The sequence below is a fragment of the Plectropomus leopardus genome, chromosome 17 (assembly GCF_026936395.1).
Source record: "Plectropomus leopardus strain MGB_pleo_1.0 chromosome 17, ASM2693639v1, whole genome shotgun sequence".
In the NCBI taxonomy this organism is placed as follows: Eukaryota; Metazoa; Chordata; class Actinopteri; order Perciformes; family Serranidae; genus Plectropomus; species Plectropomus leopardus.
This window is the reverse complement of record NC_142192.1, coordinates 17,365,882-17,385,923: the sequence shown is the minus strand read 5'-3', so window position 1 is coordinate 17,385,923 and position 20,042 is coordinate 17,365,882. Positions and strand designations below refer to the sequence as shown.

General features: G+C 40.7%; 1 protein-coding gene across 2 annotated transcripts in view; it reads right to left on the bottom strand.

Moving 5' to 3' along the window:
* The window catches only part of adgrb2 (adhesion G protein-coupled receptor B2), a 303,815-nt gene that overhangs the window by 51,073 nt on the left and 232,700 nt on the right, over positions 1-20,042 (bottom strand). For both annotated transcript variants that reach the window (XM_088089892.1, XM_042506819.2), the window contains 4 exons: positions 15,116-15,242; positions 3,408-3,511; positions 2,984-3,086; positions 2,340-2,490 (listed from right to left, as the gene is read on the bottom strand). In XM_088089892.1, coding sequence (XP_087946018.1) covers positions 2,340-2,490; positions 2,984-3,086; positions 3,408-3,511; positions 15,116-15,242 — 485 coding nt within the window. The remainder of the gene's footprint in view (positions 1-2,339; positions 2,491-2,983; positions 3,087-3,407; positions 3,512-15,115; positions 15,243-20,042) is intronic.

Below are 20,042 nucleotides of genomic sequence, written 5' to 3'. Positions count from 1 at the left end.
GAAGCTGTGGTTGTAATTTCTAGGGCTATCTCAAAGCATCTTGCCAGTGTTATGCAGATGTTATCATATGTTTTGATTATCCTCAAACATCCCTCGTGCCTGTTGCATCAGGCTGTCGTGCATTGCCAGGACAGCACAATAGGGTGACATAGAGGGTGAATGGAGGTGATGTGCAGCTGAATGGCACAAAGTAGTGAGATTATCTTTACTCCGAATGTCTTTAACGACCCCTTGTGAGTGTGTCCACGTGTAAGATCTAATGAAAACTCATATCGAGCTTTGGTTGTATTAGGTTAAAGGGGACCTATTTTGCTTTTCTTTACTTTTAGTCATACTACATTGTGACATGTTCATATCAAACACGGCCAAAGTTTTCAAATAATAAGGTAAAGGTATGTAAAAGTAATCGCTCTGAGCAAAAACCTCAGACTACAGACTGTTTTTCCATTTTTGAGACATGCTGACGTAAGCTTGCGGCAGATCTCTTTTTGTGTGGTCATCTTCTCCAGGCAGGCTACTGCCAGTTTTTATGTTGTGTAGCCTACACTGCTACATGTAGCTCCACACTAACAGAGGAGAAACATGTAAACTTTGTTGTTGGTCATTTCTCTTCGGTTTCTCATCATATTCCCACTGGAACATGTCCAGTTGTCTTTAGAAGCTTTTACTCTTTTGGGGTTTTTTAAACAGTGAAAAGTGTTGCTTTTCTGCGTCACAGTCATTTCCAAGCTGCCATGATGGTGCAGATATGCCAAGATCCGTAAGATCCTGCAAACAGTAACCAGAGCAGAATGGGCTTTTTTAAGTATTAAAGAGAGATGTGCTAAAACTCAGAGGGTGAATGACACAGAAAATAAAGTGCTTTTTGGCCATTACAGCAAAAATACGAGTGTGAACCGGAAAATGAGCATAATAGGTCCCCTTAAAGATTACATTAGAAACTGTAATGGATGTCTTTCAGGAAATCGAGTCCTTGACGCAGCAAATAATAGTACACAGCAAAGAAAAATGGGATATAAATGAGAAAAAAGCAAATGAAGGTTATTAAGCATAATGCAGCCAACACTTTGAACACCACAACACAATAATCTGTTACATTTTTATGTTACATGTCATGTTGCTGAAAATATTGTGGCAGAAGGACAGTTCATATGCTCAGTAACAGATACTTAAACTTTTGATGGCAGAAACTCACATTAGCACCTAAGGGTTACAGTGAAATCTACTATGTTGCTAAATATTCTCTTTCAAAATGCAGTAACTAAGGAAATTCAAGCCATTAACACAAAATGCACCTGTAAAAGAGACTGACATTTCACATATTTCACACATTACCATACAAAGTACTTAGCTGTAGATGTTGATGGCTGTTGCCAGACAAATTTTATGAAGTAACTGAGTTTTATGCACTTGGCATTTTCACGCATGCACCGCAATGTACAGTCACACTGTGTTAAAGGGACAGTTCACCCCCAAATCAAAAATGCGTATTTTTTTTCTCTTACCTGTAGTGCTATTTATCAATCGATATTATAATAGTGCGTAAATGTTCATCTACTCATGGACAAGAGGCTCATTTTAGTGACAGGAGATGTAATAATAATAAAAAAAGATTAAATTATAATAACAATAACAACAATAATAATAATAATAACAACTTAATATATATTGCACCTTTAAAAACAGATTTTACAAAGTGCTTTGACATCAAAGGAAAGTAGAAATGGGACACATAGATGGCGACATAACAAGAGAGACTCAAACAGTCCTACTGAATACAAGCAAGAAGAAACTAGGGTAGAATTAGGATAAAAATAAAACCAGAAGACAAATAATGCAAGATGCAGGACGCATAATGTCGACATAAAATAATACAAAGAAATGACCAAAAACAACAACAACAAAAACAATGAAACCGCAAATAAAAGGAAATAAAATTAAAAAAACATAAATTAAAAAGGTAAAATAAATACAAAGTAATAAACATTAATGGTATTCTCCTCGGAGACCTATAACATGAGCTAGCTCAGGTAGGCTAGCAGTATCTAACTATTAGTCAGAATAGTATTGCCTCTGTTTCCCTTTGTACATTGATCAGGTTGATGGGTCTGTGGATTATCTTAAATAACTGGGTCATGATTTCTTGAAAGAGACATTGCTGTTGACTTTTTTTAAATGCATTTTTTGGTGCTTTGAGCACCACAAGCTGTTTTTTGTAGTTGGGATCAAGTGTCCATTTATTTTTTTCAACATTAAAAACTACCTTTTGAAAAAAGGTTACAAGAGTATGACTTCATTTATTACAATTTGTACCATCAAATGAAGACTTGAGCACTCACCCCAGCCGAGGCACAGAAAACGCTTGCGAATGAGTCGCGACCTCATTTTGCCAATGACAGCCAGATAGGACTGCCACGCCTCTGTCAGCACCCAGCAGAAGGACGCCAGGAAGAAGAAATGCAGGAAGGCGGCCGTCACAGTACAGAGGCCCTAAAGAGAAAAGAAAGTCAGGGAAATGGAGAGGGATGAAAACCTTTGGATATATTTTACAAAAAGTTTTTTTTTAAAAAAAGGTCGTTTTGTGAGAGGTGTCATAATGAATCATCTCTTAGGACTATTCAGCAGAGGAAAATGAAAACTCTGCAAAATAAAGAGGACAAAAGGAAAAAGGGAGTCTGATGAAGCAAATATTGTTTAGAAGAATAGGAGTTCAACCAGGCTCTGCTGTGTTTCTCAGTTTGATCGATACTGACCACTACACAGTGCAGTTGCTTAGTCAGAGTACGTGGAGTGCTGCGTGCCAAGTCAGCCTGCCACTTTGAGAACTCACTGTATGAACACTTTTGTTTCTAGGCATTTATAAAAAGCTTGGCCAGGAGCACTATAACTTGAATAATAAATGTGTTGACTGGGTTTACTGTGGAAATCCAGTTGCAGTGTGTGTGGGAATAGAGTTTTCTCTCTGTGTTTATTTGTGCCTCACCTTGCTAAGCGTTTGAGATTGTCCCACCAAAATCAATAAGTTGGAGGCCAAGATGGAGAGGCAAAAATTCACCAAGATGATGGATCTCTCCGAGCGTATGTACCTACAGAGCAGAGGGAAGAGAAAAAGTGACAGAGACAGAGAGAGGGGACGGACGTGTGAGATAAGTATTAATGACAGATTGACAGACTGAACAACATCTTTTTGGACGTTGGACAGAGTCATTAGCTTGATTTTGCCATCTGTCATGTGTGCTACCAGAAACTAATCACCACCCCCCTGCTGTAGTTGAACCATTTGTTCCTTATTAGGCCTCATTGGAGTTTTGGCACAGCAGAGGACACACACAAACTGCACTTTTTGCGTATTGGTCGGAGTCTGAACATTGAGAAATATCCACCGTTAAATATGTGCTTGTGTGTACCTCCAGAAGGCAGCGTAGATTAGCAGCAGGATGAGCAGAGCAGTGCAGGAGACCCCACAGCCCACCATGAGGGGCACAGAGGGCATGCTGGTAGGACCCATATCCTGAGGACAGAGAAAAGGAAGGGGAGAGGAGGGACAGAGAGGGGGAAGTGAAAATCAATAACTACTGCAAAGCATTATTCCAAACTCTGATGTTTTCTCTTTTCTTGACAAAACAGTATCTACAGCCAAATAACAGTGAAAGTGTTGTTTCATGTGAGCAGAAATATGTTATAGTATTTACATGACAAGCAAGTGGAATGGTCAAATGCAGGCTGAAACCATATACACTGTAATATCCAGAGTCATACACAGGGTCAGCTTGCAAAAAAGATTTACTAGACTACAGTTAAATAGATAAACAGATAACTGTGCCGATGTGTGAAGGGAGAGCAATAACTGATTGGAATAAATCCTGTTAGATTCTTTACCTTCATAGATTAAAGTAATTGCTGGCACACTTCTTGCTTTGCACTTACAGTATCTATTAACTCCTGCACTTCCTTAGTTGTAATCCCTTTGGTAGCCCCTTTTAATTGCTCCTGCTGATTACATGCAATTAAGTCTATTAGATAGAGCTGGATAATAACACATAATTTCACTAATCTGAAAGTTCCTATTTGTTGTCTTGACCACTTTAATGTCACCTTTCCAACTTTTCCAGCATCACCTACAAACCTTGTAATTATAATTATAGTTACAATTTACCATTTTTCACTCTGAGACATGGGAAAATATTAAGGTAACCAACACACTGCCAATGTTGACTGGGAGCCCACTGTGCACCTATTTACACCCACTGCATAATTTCACATGCACAAGGGTAAAAGCACTAGACCATAGCCCATAATTAAGCGATTTAGGTCATGATGTACAGAGGACCTTGGTTTTGCCTCTCTCCTGAGGTGTGCCTTTGAAAGGATGAGGAACAGACAAATGAAGCTGCGTGGAGAGCATACACCCTGCCGGGTCCCAAATGGGCTTAATGTTTGGCCTGCTTTTAAGTTCTCAATCACACAATTTACCTCAATTTACCTCCTAGGGTGGCTAGCCTTCCCTTTCATCCCAGAGATTTATCACTGTACAGACATTCTGCACAAGGTGTCTTTTATAAGCAAATAAAGTAGATACTTGCACACAAAGGCACGTCCAGGCAGATGTGCCAAGTAATTGGAAGTCTGTGTTTAAGCTGCGTGAGTGTCCGTGTGCGTCTATTCAAGATGAGCCGAAGGCAGAGGAGGAGAGAGGACTTTAGAGAGGAAGAAAGAATGCAAACTGAAAAGAAGGAGTAGGAGAGAACTTCAGAGAGAGATGGAGTGGGAAGAGTTCAGGACAACTAAGGGAAAGCAAAGAGTAGGAGGGGGAAGAAATAGATATAGAGAAAAGAAAACGAGAGTCAAAGCGTCTCTTTTAGTGGTTTTCCCTGGCCCATCAAAGGAAGCCAATTTCTCCAGAGGAAAGTGGAATAGGCTGGAATACCAATACAGTGCGCGCACACACTGGGAGGAGAATGGAGGTGAAACATAATCAAAACCGCCTCATAAGAAAGGAGAGACCCATGAAAGAGGGGATATGACAAACATCTGCTTCAGGAAAGTGGAAAGGCCTAGGAGGAGAGTGGGAGACAACAGAGACTCAGTGTGTTTGATATTATGACGAGAGGAAGGTCAAAGGATATGCAGGCATTTGTGTGGTGGTGGAGGATGCATGGGGAATGACAAAAACAAACTCGCACACGCGCACACACACACACACACACACACACGCCTATTGAATTTCCTTTCCTTACTCTGTATCTTTTAGTTTGTCTCAAATTAGCCGCCAGCTGACAAGTAAGAGAATAAATTACACTCTTACTTGTAATTTACTCAGTATACATCCACAAATTGTCCCCCTGCTCCTCATTGTGTCAATTTGTCTAACAGTGTTTTCTGAATCGGTACTGTTAGGTTGTGAGTGCACGATGAGATTAGGCATCTAATTTCATAATGTGAAAGGAGGAAATTGAAAAAAAGAGAGGAAACATGCAAAGCAGACACACAGATACAACATTTCAGGCCTGAGGCTACAGTGTCACACAAAAAAAATGCCCTGCTCTGAATAGGTATAGTGGTTTTATGTGGATGGTTATGTTGTTGTGTTTTGTGTGTGTGCAGTGTGTGTGAGATGAGAGAAAAGGAGAGAGAGAGAGAGAGAGAGAGAGAGAGAGAGACACACACAGGGGGAGGGGACAGATTAGAGAGAGTGCTGAGGCTCTGCTGTATATGGCCAGGCTCCCCTGGGCAGCTTGGCTACCATGTGATGGAGAAGATAGCTATTTTCAGCTCAGGAAGTTTAACCTACTTATCTTCTCTCACTGACACTCCTCCCTCCACTCCTACCTATCCTGCTACCAGCCTCTTTCCTCCCTCTCTGTGTCTCCCACTCTCCCCCACATCCCCCTACCTTTACCTCTTACTCATTCCTCAGCACTGGGTCCCTACAATTCTCCTTTTTCACTTTATGTCCATCTATGCACCTCACTTCTTATTTTTCATTTACTTTTCCATCCCCCTTTCTATTGAAAGATCATAAAAATTAACAGTGCTGAGATAGAAAAATACCTATTTAAGACTGTTTGCATTGAGTGTGTCTCATTCATTACATCTCTACTCATTGACACAGTGCCCCCCACCCAAAATTGACATCATAAGTCATTTGTACAAGCAGCTTATTATCACCCATATTTGTGTTTAGTGTCGTTGTCGACCTCTAGTGGCCACTGAAAATTTTGACGAGAGCAAGTCAGGTGACATTATATGAAGAGGGGTAGAGTCTGTCATAGGGAGGTGGTCACAGTGAATGAATAGGTTAAGAAACACTCAGGTTCCTGTCCTGTGTGAAAAAGTCAATGTTTAGTTACTTTGGCTTATGTCTATATGTAACAGCACGTTACACACTTAAGGTCCAGCCCGTTCTCGTTCTGAAGTCATCAAATACCGCTACTTTTGCAGTGATTCCGGCGTAAGATACTAATGCCAAAAGCCACCTTTCATTCTGCATGATATGGCGTTAGCTGAGAACACAGCCGGACAGAATCGTTCGCGGGTTTTATGATATGTGCAGCCAGATGACGCATGATATGCAGATGGGGGGCGTCAGTTCAGAACTCAGCCAGATGGAACCTGTCGTGTCTAATTGATATGCCACTGGACACCGTCATGTTAAATTGCTGCCGCTAACAACATCAAGAAGTTCGAAGGTCCCTATAAGGCGGGCTGGAGGGGCGGCGGATGGGACCAACAAACCCTGAACTTTCACCCGAAGGTCGGGTATTAGCTTTCTGTCTGTATGTGATGTTGTTTTTCTACACCTTGCCATGTGCCTGTTGTGCCTAAACCTAACCATTTCTGTCCCTTGTTGCCTTAAACATAACCATGTGAGGCGTAATCCCATGTGTGTTTGTTGAGATCATAATTACGGCATCCTGTTACATCAACAGCAGACGCAGACCGAGCATAATATGGAGACGCAGAAGTCCACTGCAGAGGCAATATATGATAACTTGGAATGCTGTGTTGTAACGTCACACAGTCATGTAACGTCAGGTTGTCAGGTGACATCACGTCACTGCAAACCATCAGGTTATGTTAAGTAGACAACGTAATGACGCCCAACCATGATTCTTTTTCTGAACCTAACCTAACTGCTCAGAGCTATAAATAAGGAAATGCTTCTGTAGGTCATATTACAGGTTAAGAAAAAACAACATATGTGGTCATATAAGTTAGAGAACTTGTTGCATGTCGTGTAGCGTATTTGTGCTGTGTCTCACACAGTAGTCCCATATAGGCTGTGACAATGTATCTTTTGTAAAATCCTGAAAAAAAACATCTATTGCATATGATGGATCTGGAAAACTCTTGGGGAAACTTACATTAAAGGCAAAATAGGACATGTGTGACTGCCATCAGCCTTAGAACTGATTCATATAAAGGTTTGACTGGTCTACTCAAGACTCAAGAAAAAATTTGTGGATGGATTGTGGTCATGTTTAAAACAAGACCAGGAGTCTTCAATCATGATAGCAGCTCTGTAAGGCTATACAGGACAAGCGATGCCTTGAGCTCAATTGTAATGCCTGCATACTAGCATCCTCACAATGACAGTGCAGATATGCTGATGTTATGCAGGTTTAATGTTTACCCTGTTCATCACCTTAATTTAGCATGTTAGTATGCTAACATTTGCTAATTAGCACTAAACACAAAGTTAAGTTGAGGCTGATGGGAATGCCATTACTTCTGTAGAACATTGACAGTGAAACAAATGACCACATGTTTGTGTAAGGACTGACTCGACATTCACTACAGGTAACTATCACCAGCTCTGTCTTTTTTTTTAGTTTTATGCCCCATAACTTTACTGTGGTGTTTCACTCTCATCTATCATCAATGTGGTTTTTAGATGCTGCAAGCAGCTGTTTTTAGAAACAATTATCTAAAATCATACTTTGTATTACCAGTGCAGTACCACACATCAGACAGGCAGGGTTAGCAAGCAGCTAGTGGAGCATTTAGCAGCTAAAAAGGCAGATATTTCCCTAAGGAGTTGGCAGAGAGCAAAACAGAGTTAAAAGTGAGAGAATATTTGACATATATTCATCAGGTGGCCAGAAACTCAACTCCAACTGAATGCTAATGTTGCTCTATATCAGCCGGATGTGTAAATAAGCCACTGTTTGATTACACGTTCACCTTTGAACACACAACCAATATTGTTGTTTTTCTAATGAGGCCAAATACTCCATAAGACAGCTGTTTGTATTTAGCGCGTACATTTGTGGGTTTTCATTATCCCTCACACTGTATGGCATTTTTTGCAGTGTCTCAAAGTCCCATGTAAGCTGTGAAAATGCTAATGAAATGCTAAATAATTCTTGAAAAGATGGCATTTAAAAAATTCAGCTGTCATATGCGCCTTGTGACCCCACACAGGTACAGGCATACAGATGCACTCACACACACACGCAGCATGCTGTGCCCACTGCGGAGATGTAAAACTCTACATCTTGCTAATCTAGTGTTCCTGCTATTCAGTTGCCTGTTTTGCTGTCATGGCACTGGGTGAATACTGCCTGTGATATGCTACAACTGAATCAATTCAGCAGAGCCTCAAGGGTTCAACTTGACAGGCTTCGGCTTCAGTGGCCTCAAGACAAACCATAAGTCTGCTGTCAGTGTGTGACAACCTGGAGAGCTGACATAGTGACTTAAAATGTAAAGTCATTGTATCAAGTACTGGCCTTATCCTCAGGTAGTTTTACAGACTATTTGTGGTTTTCTCTGCTTGTTGAAGCAAAATTTTGCATGTCAGCTACAAAACAAAGGCCTTATGCAACGCAAAGTTCAAAATTAAAGCCTGGAGTACTAAGATTCACTTTTCTTCACAGCTACCATCAAAACCAACACTAAAATAGGCTTGTTAGTTCACAAATCCTATCAAAATTTAATTATGAGGTTAAAAAAGGACAAATTAGCCTCTACTGTATGCTTGGACAAAATTTGTATTACAAAAAACAAGAAAATACAAAATCAAAGTCAAGTGCATGCTCAAACTGTTTTTGACCCCCTGCGTCTAATTGGAAAAGGCGATTCTTGGACTGTGTCAAAAAATGCCTCCACAGCCAAAACAACACTTTCTACTCAGTTTGGAAATATCTAATCACCATGTAAATCTGTCACACCCACACTCAGACATTATGCATCTTCAGCCAGAGTAACACCGCTAAATCATTTCACCTGTTTACTCGCTCATCATCTCCCTTGTCACTAACTAACCTTCAATCAATGCGACCAGGGGTCCAAAAGATCCTAATGCAATTCCATGCAGGGTCTCCTCATAAATTTTAGCAACCCTCATCTTTTAATTACAGTTGACAAGTGTGAGATATTTGCATATCGTAACCTTGTAGTCTCACTCCATCTAGGGCAGGCCTTGTTTTCTTTCTAAACTGCCTCCAGTTAAGTTAAAAGTTAAAATATGAGCCGCCGTCTTGTAGTACCTCAATCATCCCTGTCGTCCCTCCACAGTCAAATCAGGCACTTTGGCCATTAATTCTTCATAATAGACTCAGCTGTGAGATATTTTCATAGTTATTAGGCGCCGGTGAGCGCTAATGACAGCAGAGGAAACAGACTCAAGTAGACCCAGTCATTTCATGAGAATGATTAGGCCAAAGGCAGTTAGCCTGGCAGGTAAAAGAAGCCATGAGAAATCCTTGCGAGCAGATGCAGAGATCACTTCACATATTGTTCTTTCGTTGGTGCAGTAATTGCCTTGTAAATGAGTTATGGAAATGAAGACGGCACCTCCACCTCTCATTCTAGCCAGTGTGTACGTCTTTGTTTGTGTACACATCCACATTGACTGGATCAAGGTCTCAGCTGCTGTTAGAACCACTGACATTCTCGCTCACATTTCTGGTTACCTGCTTAGGCGAGCACGGGCCGTGAATCCCACTGCTAAAACAAGTTTGAACAGGCGCTTGAAAACTGTAATCAATTCCTGTGTCATCACAACTAGGACAGCAGCCTTTTGTGCAGACAAAACCCAACCAAAGAGGTATAACTCACTTGATTAACTCGAGGCGCAAAATGTTAAACTGACTTTTATAAAGGCAATACCTCCTTCAACTCCAAATCCCATGATCCCTATGAGCGCGGCGGAGGCAATGAGTCCAGACGTATCCACAGGGTTTGTGTTCCCACTGCAGTCATTTTGGGAATTAAGTGGCTTGGTTTATTGTATGGCTTCATGACCTCACTCAATCAACTCCTCTTTCTCCCTCTCTCTGCTGTTTCCCAACCTCTGTCCTGTGTCTGATAGTGAAGGTCTCTCTATAGACACACACATACACACGGACCAGAATACACACATATACACACACATGGAAATCTCAGAGGCTATAGAAAGTAAACAGGATTAACAGGCTATCCCTCGCTCCACTGTAAACGGCCTGTAATGGCAGCACTGCTTCTCAATCCCTCCATCTCTTTCTCTCCCCCTCCCTCCCTCCCTTTTCTATTAAACATGGAGGTTAATCCTCAGCCCCCCCCCCCTTGTCCCTAGCGCCGTGGCCCAGGATAAGCTTTCAGAGCTGGGCTGCTGATATTCAGCTCTGCTCCAACAGCTACACAGCCTGAACACAGCACATGAGTGTGTGTGTGTGTGTGTGTGTGTGTGTGTGTGTGTGTATGTGCGTGTGTGTGTTCGAGTGTCTACGTGAACATTTTTCTGCGTGCACACATGCATGCTTGTGTGTATGTGAGGATGTATAAAAGTGCAAACATCCATACCTAGTTGTCTGTGTTTGCATGTCTGGATGTGACTGGGTTTTTATGTGTTGCCAAATTCAATCTGTCTCTCCCTCCTCTTTTATAGAATCCAATCTCCGCTGGAATAAAAAGCTAACTCTGGAGGACCCTAAAGCAACAAAGTGCACTCAGCACTGGCCCCAGCAGCTCCCAAATGAGAGCCATGGACACAAACACAGTGACCCATACCTTCGGGTCCTGAGTACTTGGTCTAATGGTGGAACCGCGGGGACTGAGTGATGAATCACTAATGACTAACACACTTCACAGATATCACAAATGTCAAAAAAGTCAATGTGTTTTCCCTTCTAGCCCTCTTTCACTAAACACGGCCGACCCGCTCGCAGTGGAAAAAGCACGAGTCAATATTGCTCAGTTGGAAAAGGAGTCACAGGAACCAGAAATAGCGGCTGGAATGATCCATTCGGCTTATAGGTCGCAGCCATCGTGTTTTTCCATATAATGGGAATTAATGTTTCCCTGAGTTCTGTAATAGGTTCCAGACCCCTGTGAAGTAATCCAGGCGTTGAGGGACAAAATAATGAATAACTGCAGTTACTCACCTGAAGGCCAACACCTTATTTTGACCCTCTTTACACTTAATAAAAAAAAACTGAAAAGAGGGGGAATATCTAGGGGATATAAAACAAGAACTCCTACAACATGGCATAGAGATCTTGAGATTGGGGGTTTATTTTATCTATGAAGTATAAAACGTATATTCAGAGCCTTTAGCAGAGCATCTAAAGTTTGAATGTGCAATCGGTGTCACGCTCTCAGCTGTGCCGCTGGTGACATAAGCAAGGTGCAACATGCTTATCCTAATTTGGATGGATTAAATGACTTGATCCAAGTGAAAGTTCAAGGCAGCTGTCACCTGGATCCCTCCATCCAGTATTATCTCTTTTTGGAATCTTTACTTCCAGTAAATCTCCAAACTGCGTGACTTATTTGACATTATTCAAGTGTCTTCTGTTTCAAGGACTTGCAATGCTAGCATACTTTAAAAGGAATACTATGCAGGAGTGACTATAAAGGAGTGTTGGTGCATTTATCTGGAGAGAATCTGCCATCTGCCTGTATGTGATTTTTTTGCTATGTCAGGGACATTCCTGCAGTGCACAGGTGAGGTCAGAACTTCAGAAAGAGGTAGCAACAGGGTGTCAGACCTTAAACAGTGCATTCAAGTGGAGGCTATGAAAATTGCAGACACAGTGTCGAAAAAACACAAACATAGTGAAGCAAAAAAAAAGGTGGACAAAGCTGGGGGTTGGCTTCACTTTCTCTGGCAACACTTTACAAACAGTAACCTTTAATTCCTGCACAACAAACCTTTAAATTATTCTTCTTTATCACATTTTCGAAAGAGTATAACTTTTAAGCCCAATGTGTTGTGAGTCCTTATGAAACATAAAAGTATTGACTATTTTCTTTTAACCCAGTACCTGTACATGAAAGATGTACATGTGTTTTGCACAGTGACTAATCAAGTTTTATCAAAGACAGAATGTTAAAAAAAAAAAAAAAAAAGCATATGGAGAAGGTCCGGCCCTATTATCACAAAAAGACAGAGTTGTGAATTGGAGGAGCTGCTGTTTTTCTGGCACCTTTGATTCTGGAAGTGAATGTCCCATTCATTTTCTCTGGACAATGTTGAATCACTTATAGTTGGGGCACTTCCATGGCTTGGATGAGTGTGAAACTCTTCCGCATAGAGAAACAAGTTAAACATGTCTGGTTCTTTTACAAAGCTGTACAAGCCAATGCACATAAAAACCTTACTTCACCTAAAGTACATTTTGGTGCAAAATAAGCAATTTCTAAGCAAAAAAAATCTGTCATGTGCACCTTTGACAGTAAGCAGAATTCAGAAGTCATAAAGTTGCCTGCAGCTTAAAAGAACTCACTTCTTAAATCTGGCTAAATTTGGCAACTATGAATGCCAACTGCAAGGAAAAAGTGTTTTAAATTTGCTCCAAGATCTGATTACTGACCACTTCTCCATTGCAATGGCATCCATAGCTCATGGGTATTTAGAGCCATTCACCAAACCCAAATAACGGAAAGAAAAAAATGAAGTAATTTAAACTCATAACACCCAAGGACCATTATATTTTCTGGGTGACTCTGAAACAGCAGCTCCTCTCACATCACAGCTAACACTAATGGCCGAAGCACATGGGACACAGATGTGGTTCGACACATCTGCCGAAGCCGTTACAATTAACTAAGGCTGATACACCAGACATGTCCACAGTCCCATCCAGGGGCCAATTGTGGCCCTGGGACAGATTTTAAACAGCCCACAGCTTGTCTTTCCAAATACACTCTATGTGGCCCACCACACAATACTGATTAATCAAGCAAGACTGCGCAGCATTATTTCCATTCTTTTCCGCTTATGGCAGGACTATCATACAGTTTCACACATGCACCAAGTAGGAACTATGCCGGTGGAATGACTGTATTTTCGTAAAGAGACAATAAACAAGAAAACAAAGAAAGAAGCATAACAGTGCCAACACCAAGAGGCTCCGCTTCCAGAAGTTGAAAACACTGACAATCATTAATAAACAGTAATAAGTTAATATGATAACATAACAAAATCACTGTAATAAAAAGCTATTTATAAAATCATTATAATGAAATCATCCTTGTTGCAAATCAAGATACTCATGTCACCATAAAATCAGACAGAATATGCCATCTTGAAAAGGTGTGTGCACACAGTGAGGCTGGCAGTAACCACACAATATAAAAATGGAGTCTGTCCAGCAGGTAAAAAAAACCTCTTCTGCTCTTACATCTGCATTCCCCATGTATTTCCATCATAATACCTGTGTTCAGTTTAGACTCCGGTCCATTTTCATATTTGACACAGAGTGTATATACAGTATATATATATATATATATATATAAGGACAAAGACATTCTTAACAGTAATGTAGCAGCACCAGTAAGTGCTATATATCTCACACTCAAAAGGTTACACTGGGATAGATGTCCACATAAGCCCACAGCTCTTTATCTCAGCGACGCTGGTTGTTAATGCATTATTACTTAGTGCGTCTGTCTCTCTTTTTCTTTTCCTCTCTCTCCAAGTTCTCTCTGCCAGCTGAGACCCAGACTGCCTTTTCTGTTTGGTTGAACATGTCCCTCACAAAATCCTCCATTCCTCACAATCACTCTCCATTTCTGTGACACCTGGAGCTACCCTGCAGTGCTTACTGAGGATCTGCTTTGCTGGCTCCATTTTCTAACTAAACCACTTACAGAGAAGAAAAATCACACAAAACCCTCCCATAGATTCAAGTATGTGACAACAAATGTAGCTAAACGCCATATCCTGACACTCCCTCATTATTTAATGTAATCACTATCCTAGTGGGCATTAGGTGTTAACAAGCATGGAGACAAATTAACAGCTTAAGCTAAGGGGAACATTTTGTGACCCCAGCAGTCAAGGAGCTGTAAGGCCAGAACAGCTGAAAGTGTTAACAAGGTGAGAAAGAGGATGAAGGAAAGAGGAGGGGAGGGAAAAAGGATGACACGTGAATGGAAATTAAGGCTAAGAAGTAACAAGAAAGTGGGTATAAATAATAGACAGGAAGGTGTGATATAATGGGGTGATGTGGGATGATATGCAATTAATGAATCGGGGTCTGCTGGACGAAGGTGGCTGAGAGGAGGGTGAACCAAGAACTGTCGGGTTTTTGGACGTCCATTAGAGCACAAACAGGAGAATGGGTCAATGGACTGCTAAAAAGCCTTCTTTAATCATGTCAAACACACACTGCGAGACACGTGAACTATTTATAGAAGCGCAGGTTTATGCACTGCAGGCACAATCGCACACAGACAAAATAAAACCTCTTTCTTCTACTTGACGCCTCCTCTCTCTCTCTCTCTCTATCCCATCACATGGAGGTAGCTTGCTGAACAATCTGACCTTTATTAAGTTTGAGCCACAAAAAAGTTGCACAATGTAAAGACTGTCAATCAACATACAATTAGGCGAGTAAACGCACTGATCAAAACAGCTTCTTATACCATGACAATATTAAACAGTGTTCAGTCTACACCCATCTTCTTCTTATCAGCAGTGCATGGAAAGATGCTTGCTTTCAAGTAAGAACACTATATAAATCAGTTAATGGCAGTTTTAACAGGGTGCGGTATTTTACTGTAAAATCCAACTGACAGGGACACCATCTAAATTCTTACTCATCTAAGTAATCAGCTCACTGACCTGGCCCCTGGTGCCTCCTAAGTCCCCCAAGTCCCACAGAGTACATCAGGATAGGTGACTCACCGGGTCTTTAGCTTGCTGCGCTAACACTGCGTAGGTGGATATCCTGCTGCACAGGCATTTGGTGTGGACAGTGGTTGATGCGAGCGTTTGGCAGCCTTCTGTGCCCCAGTTTTCTGCGCCAGCTTCCCTGGAGGTGGGGAGAAGAGGGGTGTGGAGATGGGTGGCACAGGGGACATAAACAGTGAGTGTGAGACAAATAAACACAAAGAAATGTCACATGATTAAAGAAATCTGTGCAAACCCAAAGAAGGGGCGAAAGAGGGACAGAAAGTTTCAGAGGGTAGATCATCAAGTTCACCAAGTTCAGGCTATAGGTTTAATATGCAGCCATTGCCACTCTCGCACACTAACAGGCTCTTTTACCCCGCTGGCATTAGAAGCCAATGTCACCCCACTTGTTCTTAAATCCTCTCCGTGTTTAGCAGCCTAAACACTCTCTTTGTCATCTTTGTTCCGTCTTTTCTTCCTACTATTCTATCTCCCTTTTCTTGGAAGAACACCTTAAGAGACTTGAGGCCTTGAGGACAAATGAAAAGGGTTGCATCAGCTAACAGTTAACAAAGACCAGTGCGGCTTAAATGGTGGATGGGGATTATTCAGCACTAAATGGTCAATTGCTTCGACACGCAACACGCTTCTCTGAAGAAGAGTGCCCAGAATCTCATACAATAAAATCTTGTACACTTCATTGCCTGACAACTTTCACCTCTTCCTTTTATCCCCCCCAACTGCTCCTTTCCACTTTCCTCTAAATGCCCTCAAAGGTTGAGAGGTCGATCAGTAAGATTCCAACTGAACTAATTAACCCAGCAGCTCACACTACACCTTAACCTCATGTCTAACCCTGATATACTTCTATTCTAGCTCCCAGAGAAAGATGGAAATATTGTGAGAGACATCAGAGCAGCAACAGATCAAGTGCCCTGATTGGGTCAAGGATGCAAGTTTCATGGCTGATGGGCAAAGAGGCAGAAAAGATAAGATGAATGAATGGGGTTTCAATATTTCTTTCTCACTGGTTTGAAGTGAGTGGAGCTCAGTTAGGGAAAGGGGATGCACCATACAGGTGAGCACCAATCAGGATTTAGTAACATCTGAGTGAGAATCTGATGACTGTGGGTCGCTTGGCCACTGATTAAGTCAGAGTGAAGTCTTAATGAAAAACACCCTAAGATGGTTTTAACTTTAATTGTTGAAAATTCAATGATAAAGTGAAAATACTGTAGCCATGCTTCTAGAAGATTTAAGAGATTTATTCAACACATTCTGATCCAACTTGTAACATGGTGCTGCTCTGTCAGTGACCTTCAGAGTCTAGTTATTACTTTTTAGGTATCCTTCTGCATCTGCAGTTTACGCTCCAGGATGCCGTTGCAGTGACGTCAACAAATGCACATGGTGGGAGGACGCAGCATGCCCTTACGTTTACATAACATTAGCACATGGCAACCAATGCGGTCCATCACAATCGTGTGTGTATTAGAGGAGGCACATGCTAGGCTTCATACTTCCTGCCAATAACCGGCTGTCAACAATAAAGAATCATATCTATGTTGGGATTGGACATTTTGAAAGACAAGCTAAGAAACAAAGTATATAGTTTTGTTTCAGACAGATTATGTTTGTTCATTGTCTTCTTTCCTTTATAAATATTCGTACAGCAGAAAAGATAAAATTACTATCCTATTGCAGACAGTACAGTGTGCACTGTTCTTTCTCCACTAATGCTTCAGAGGGGAACTTAATTACCTCCTCTCAAGCTAATAGCAAGGAGAACCCTCAACAGCAGATGGAGAGAAGATGTAATAAAGTCTTGCCTATATGAGGGTTTTACAGTATTAGGATTTGCATAATATTTACGATCTTCAATTCACACAATACACTGAAAATATATGGGCTTTGTGTGGCATTACTCTATATCTGAGCACAGTATACTTCTTGAGGGAAGACTTTGGTGACAGTTTTGCTTTATGAGAAATGATAAGCTGGTTTGTTGCTTTTTGTATTTATAGCATCACAAAGCACATCTTGGATGTTAGCCTGCCTTTGGAGAAATAATAGATAGCTAAACATCTTATGAAAAGATTCCAAGACACTTTTCTACTGTGTTTAACTTTAAAATGATGAAAACTCCTCAAGTGTCCCAACTTTAGGGTTGTTCACTTCCCTAAGTGGAATATGGGGAGACTGAACAAATAAAAATATCAGAATTTCTGTATTTATTATCATTATCATTGCATACAATCTGACAAAATGCCCACACTCAACACATAAAAGGTTATGATTAAGGATCTTATCTTTGCAAACACTGTTCTCACAATTCTCTGATTTCAGTGTCGTAAATGTGAATAGTTTTTTAAGTCGTCTATGACAGTAAACTGAATATGTTGGGGTTGCGGACAAAATATTGGAGGATGCCATCTTGCAACCCTACTGAGCACTTTCTTTTTGGATTCCACAGTGAAAAATCAAACGAGTAATAATGCTATCTAACTTTTGCAACTTATGTGCATTTTAAGGGTTAGATGCAAAACTAAGAGTCTTATTTTGATGTTACTGTAAATCAATTAATATGTAGATATAAAACAGATCAACATATTTGTTGGGTTTTTTCCTGCATCCTGACTAAAACAGAAAAAAATGCAGCCATATTATGCTTTCTTCTGCTGTCTATCAAATAAAGCAAACATGTTGTTAAAAAGTACATTCACCTATCAAATACACAGTATATTACATCATGCAAGAGCAAATACACTTGTTCTATGACAAGCCACTCAAACATGATTAGTGTGACAATAAATGAAGAGACTGTATCAATGTAAATTCTCAAAGGTATATCTGAATATGAAGGAATGCACATTCACACACGCACGCACGCAGAGTGACACTCAATTCATAATGTCAGTAATGAGATGTGAGTACAATTCCCTGATGATCATCATCTGCACAGTGACACTTCAAAGACTGAAGATCGGAAAATGAGTCACAGCAGTGAAGCCTAGAGACAGCTTGACAGGTAGCAACATGGTGCACGGCTTTTTGTGTTTCTGTATGTCTCTCAGTGAGAGAGAGAGAGAGAGAGAGAGAGAGAGAAAGAGAGACAGACAAGGAAAGAGTGACAGAGAATATGTGCACTTGTTACCTTTTATGAGGAAATCCTTCAAAGTGTTTACATTTTATGAGGTACTTTGCAGGTTACATTTACATTTCTTTTTTTAAAAAAACACCTACATGTGGAATCCACTGAGCTAACATCGATTCATCTGACGTTACTTGCATCCAGGCACAGAAAACATGTGAGTTTGTGTGTGAACTCCCATGAGATATTGAGAAAAGTATTTACAAATGGCTTCGTTCACACCAGGAAATCACAGCCATATGTACTCTAACTGCACATGCATTAATGATTGTGTGTAACGTGGGCATATGTTGCATACTGAATTATGCATGTTGGGTGATGTATGTATCATGGGTGATGCACATGTGAAAGCATCCATGCATTTACCGAAGCAAACCGTCTAACTACATGCAACAAGGACACACACATATCAAGTATTCTGTGCCAGTCAGGCAGCAAAGAGGAAGTTGGGGTAATGAGAGACTGTCTGACAGCTCACAGCAGGGGATCTCTGAAGATAACACCAACACACGCAGAAACACACATTATCTGTGACCTCTTTGTGTTTGCTGCTGAATTTCTAGTTTAATTGACCCCAATCTAGTTTAGCTGAATTTGATTGCTTGTATTGATGTCTGTCAGCAAAGAGCCTGCTTTGACTTTTGTTTCAGTTTTGTTTCACTCACAAACTTGAAGCGAACCCTGATCTTTGTTATTCACTACAGCTACAAATAGCCACTACTGCTGTGGGCCCCGCTGGGCTCATGGACGCAATAATTTATCAGTTGGGCTTTGCTGGCGAGGAAAGATTTAAAGGACATGGCTTTTGTTATACTTTTGTTATAGCACTTGAATGACTGCCGACTCCTCTTATCATGGGAAACAGGTACCAGATGTACAAACAGGTGTACATATCAGTATAGCTGGTTTAAAGGCTATGGATCCCAAATGTATACTGAAAAGATATCAACCTGGCATTATCCAAACAAATGCTGAGGTGGGTAAATATATATTTCGGCATTCAGTTTGCTAGCATTGCGATGATTGATACATCTGTTATTTGGTCTTGACTTTGACGAAGAATCAAGTTTTATTTAATGGATGTCTGAGTTGGCTTCATTGCGATAGGTGGTTATCCCTCAGCGCACATGGGGATTACACAGTTTGCCCTGATCAACCTGAAACATATAGACTCAACATGAGAGTCAACAGACATTTTAGTGGCTCTGTGAGGCTATACTTTGGCACAGCAGTGCTCTGAGCTAAATGCTAATGTCAGCATGCCCACATATTAACAATGAAAATGCTCGTAATTGTTGTAGCTCGGTAACATCACCACTTGGTTTGTGGAGTGCAGTTTTGAAGGCTCGATTTTGCCATTTTGACCATTTCAAAAGGGGTTAATCCTAATATAATTAATGTTCGTACATAATGCATTGATTCTTTCACATTATGTTAATTGCTGGCTGATATACCCATGTTTAAGAGGCTGTACTGGGCTAAGATTTAAAGCTAGGTTGATGACACTGGTATGGTATAAAACTAGAAGACCCAAGAAATGTGATGATATAAAATCAAGCTAGCTTCTCAAGAAAGGGGCTAAATGCTCCAAAATTAGAAAAAAAGGTTGGCAAGTAAATGGCATAGCCATTTCACAGGGGTCCCTTGACCTCTGGCCCCAAGATACCTGAATTCCCAATCAGGAAACTCTGGTAAGAATTGCTTTCCCTCGTTAATATGGACTTCAAAACTGTTTTGAAATGTAAAATAATGGCATTGTAAACATGCAATAAAATTAAACATTTAAAA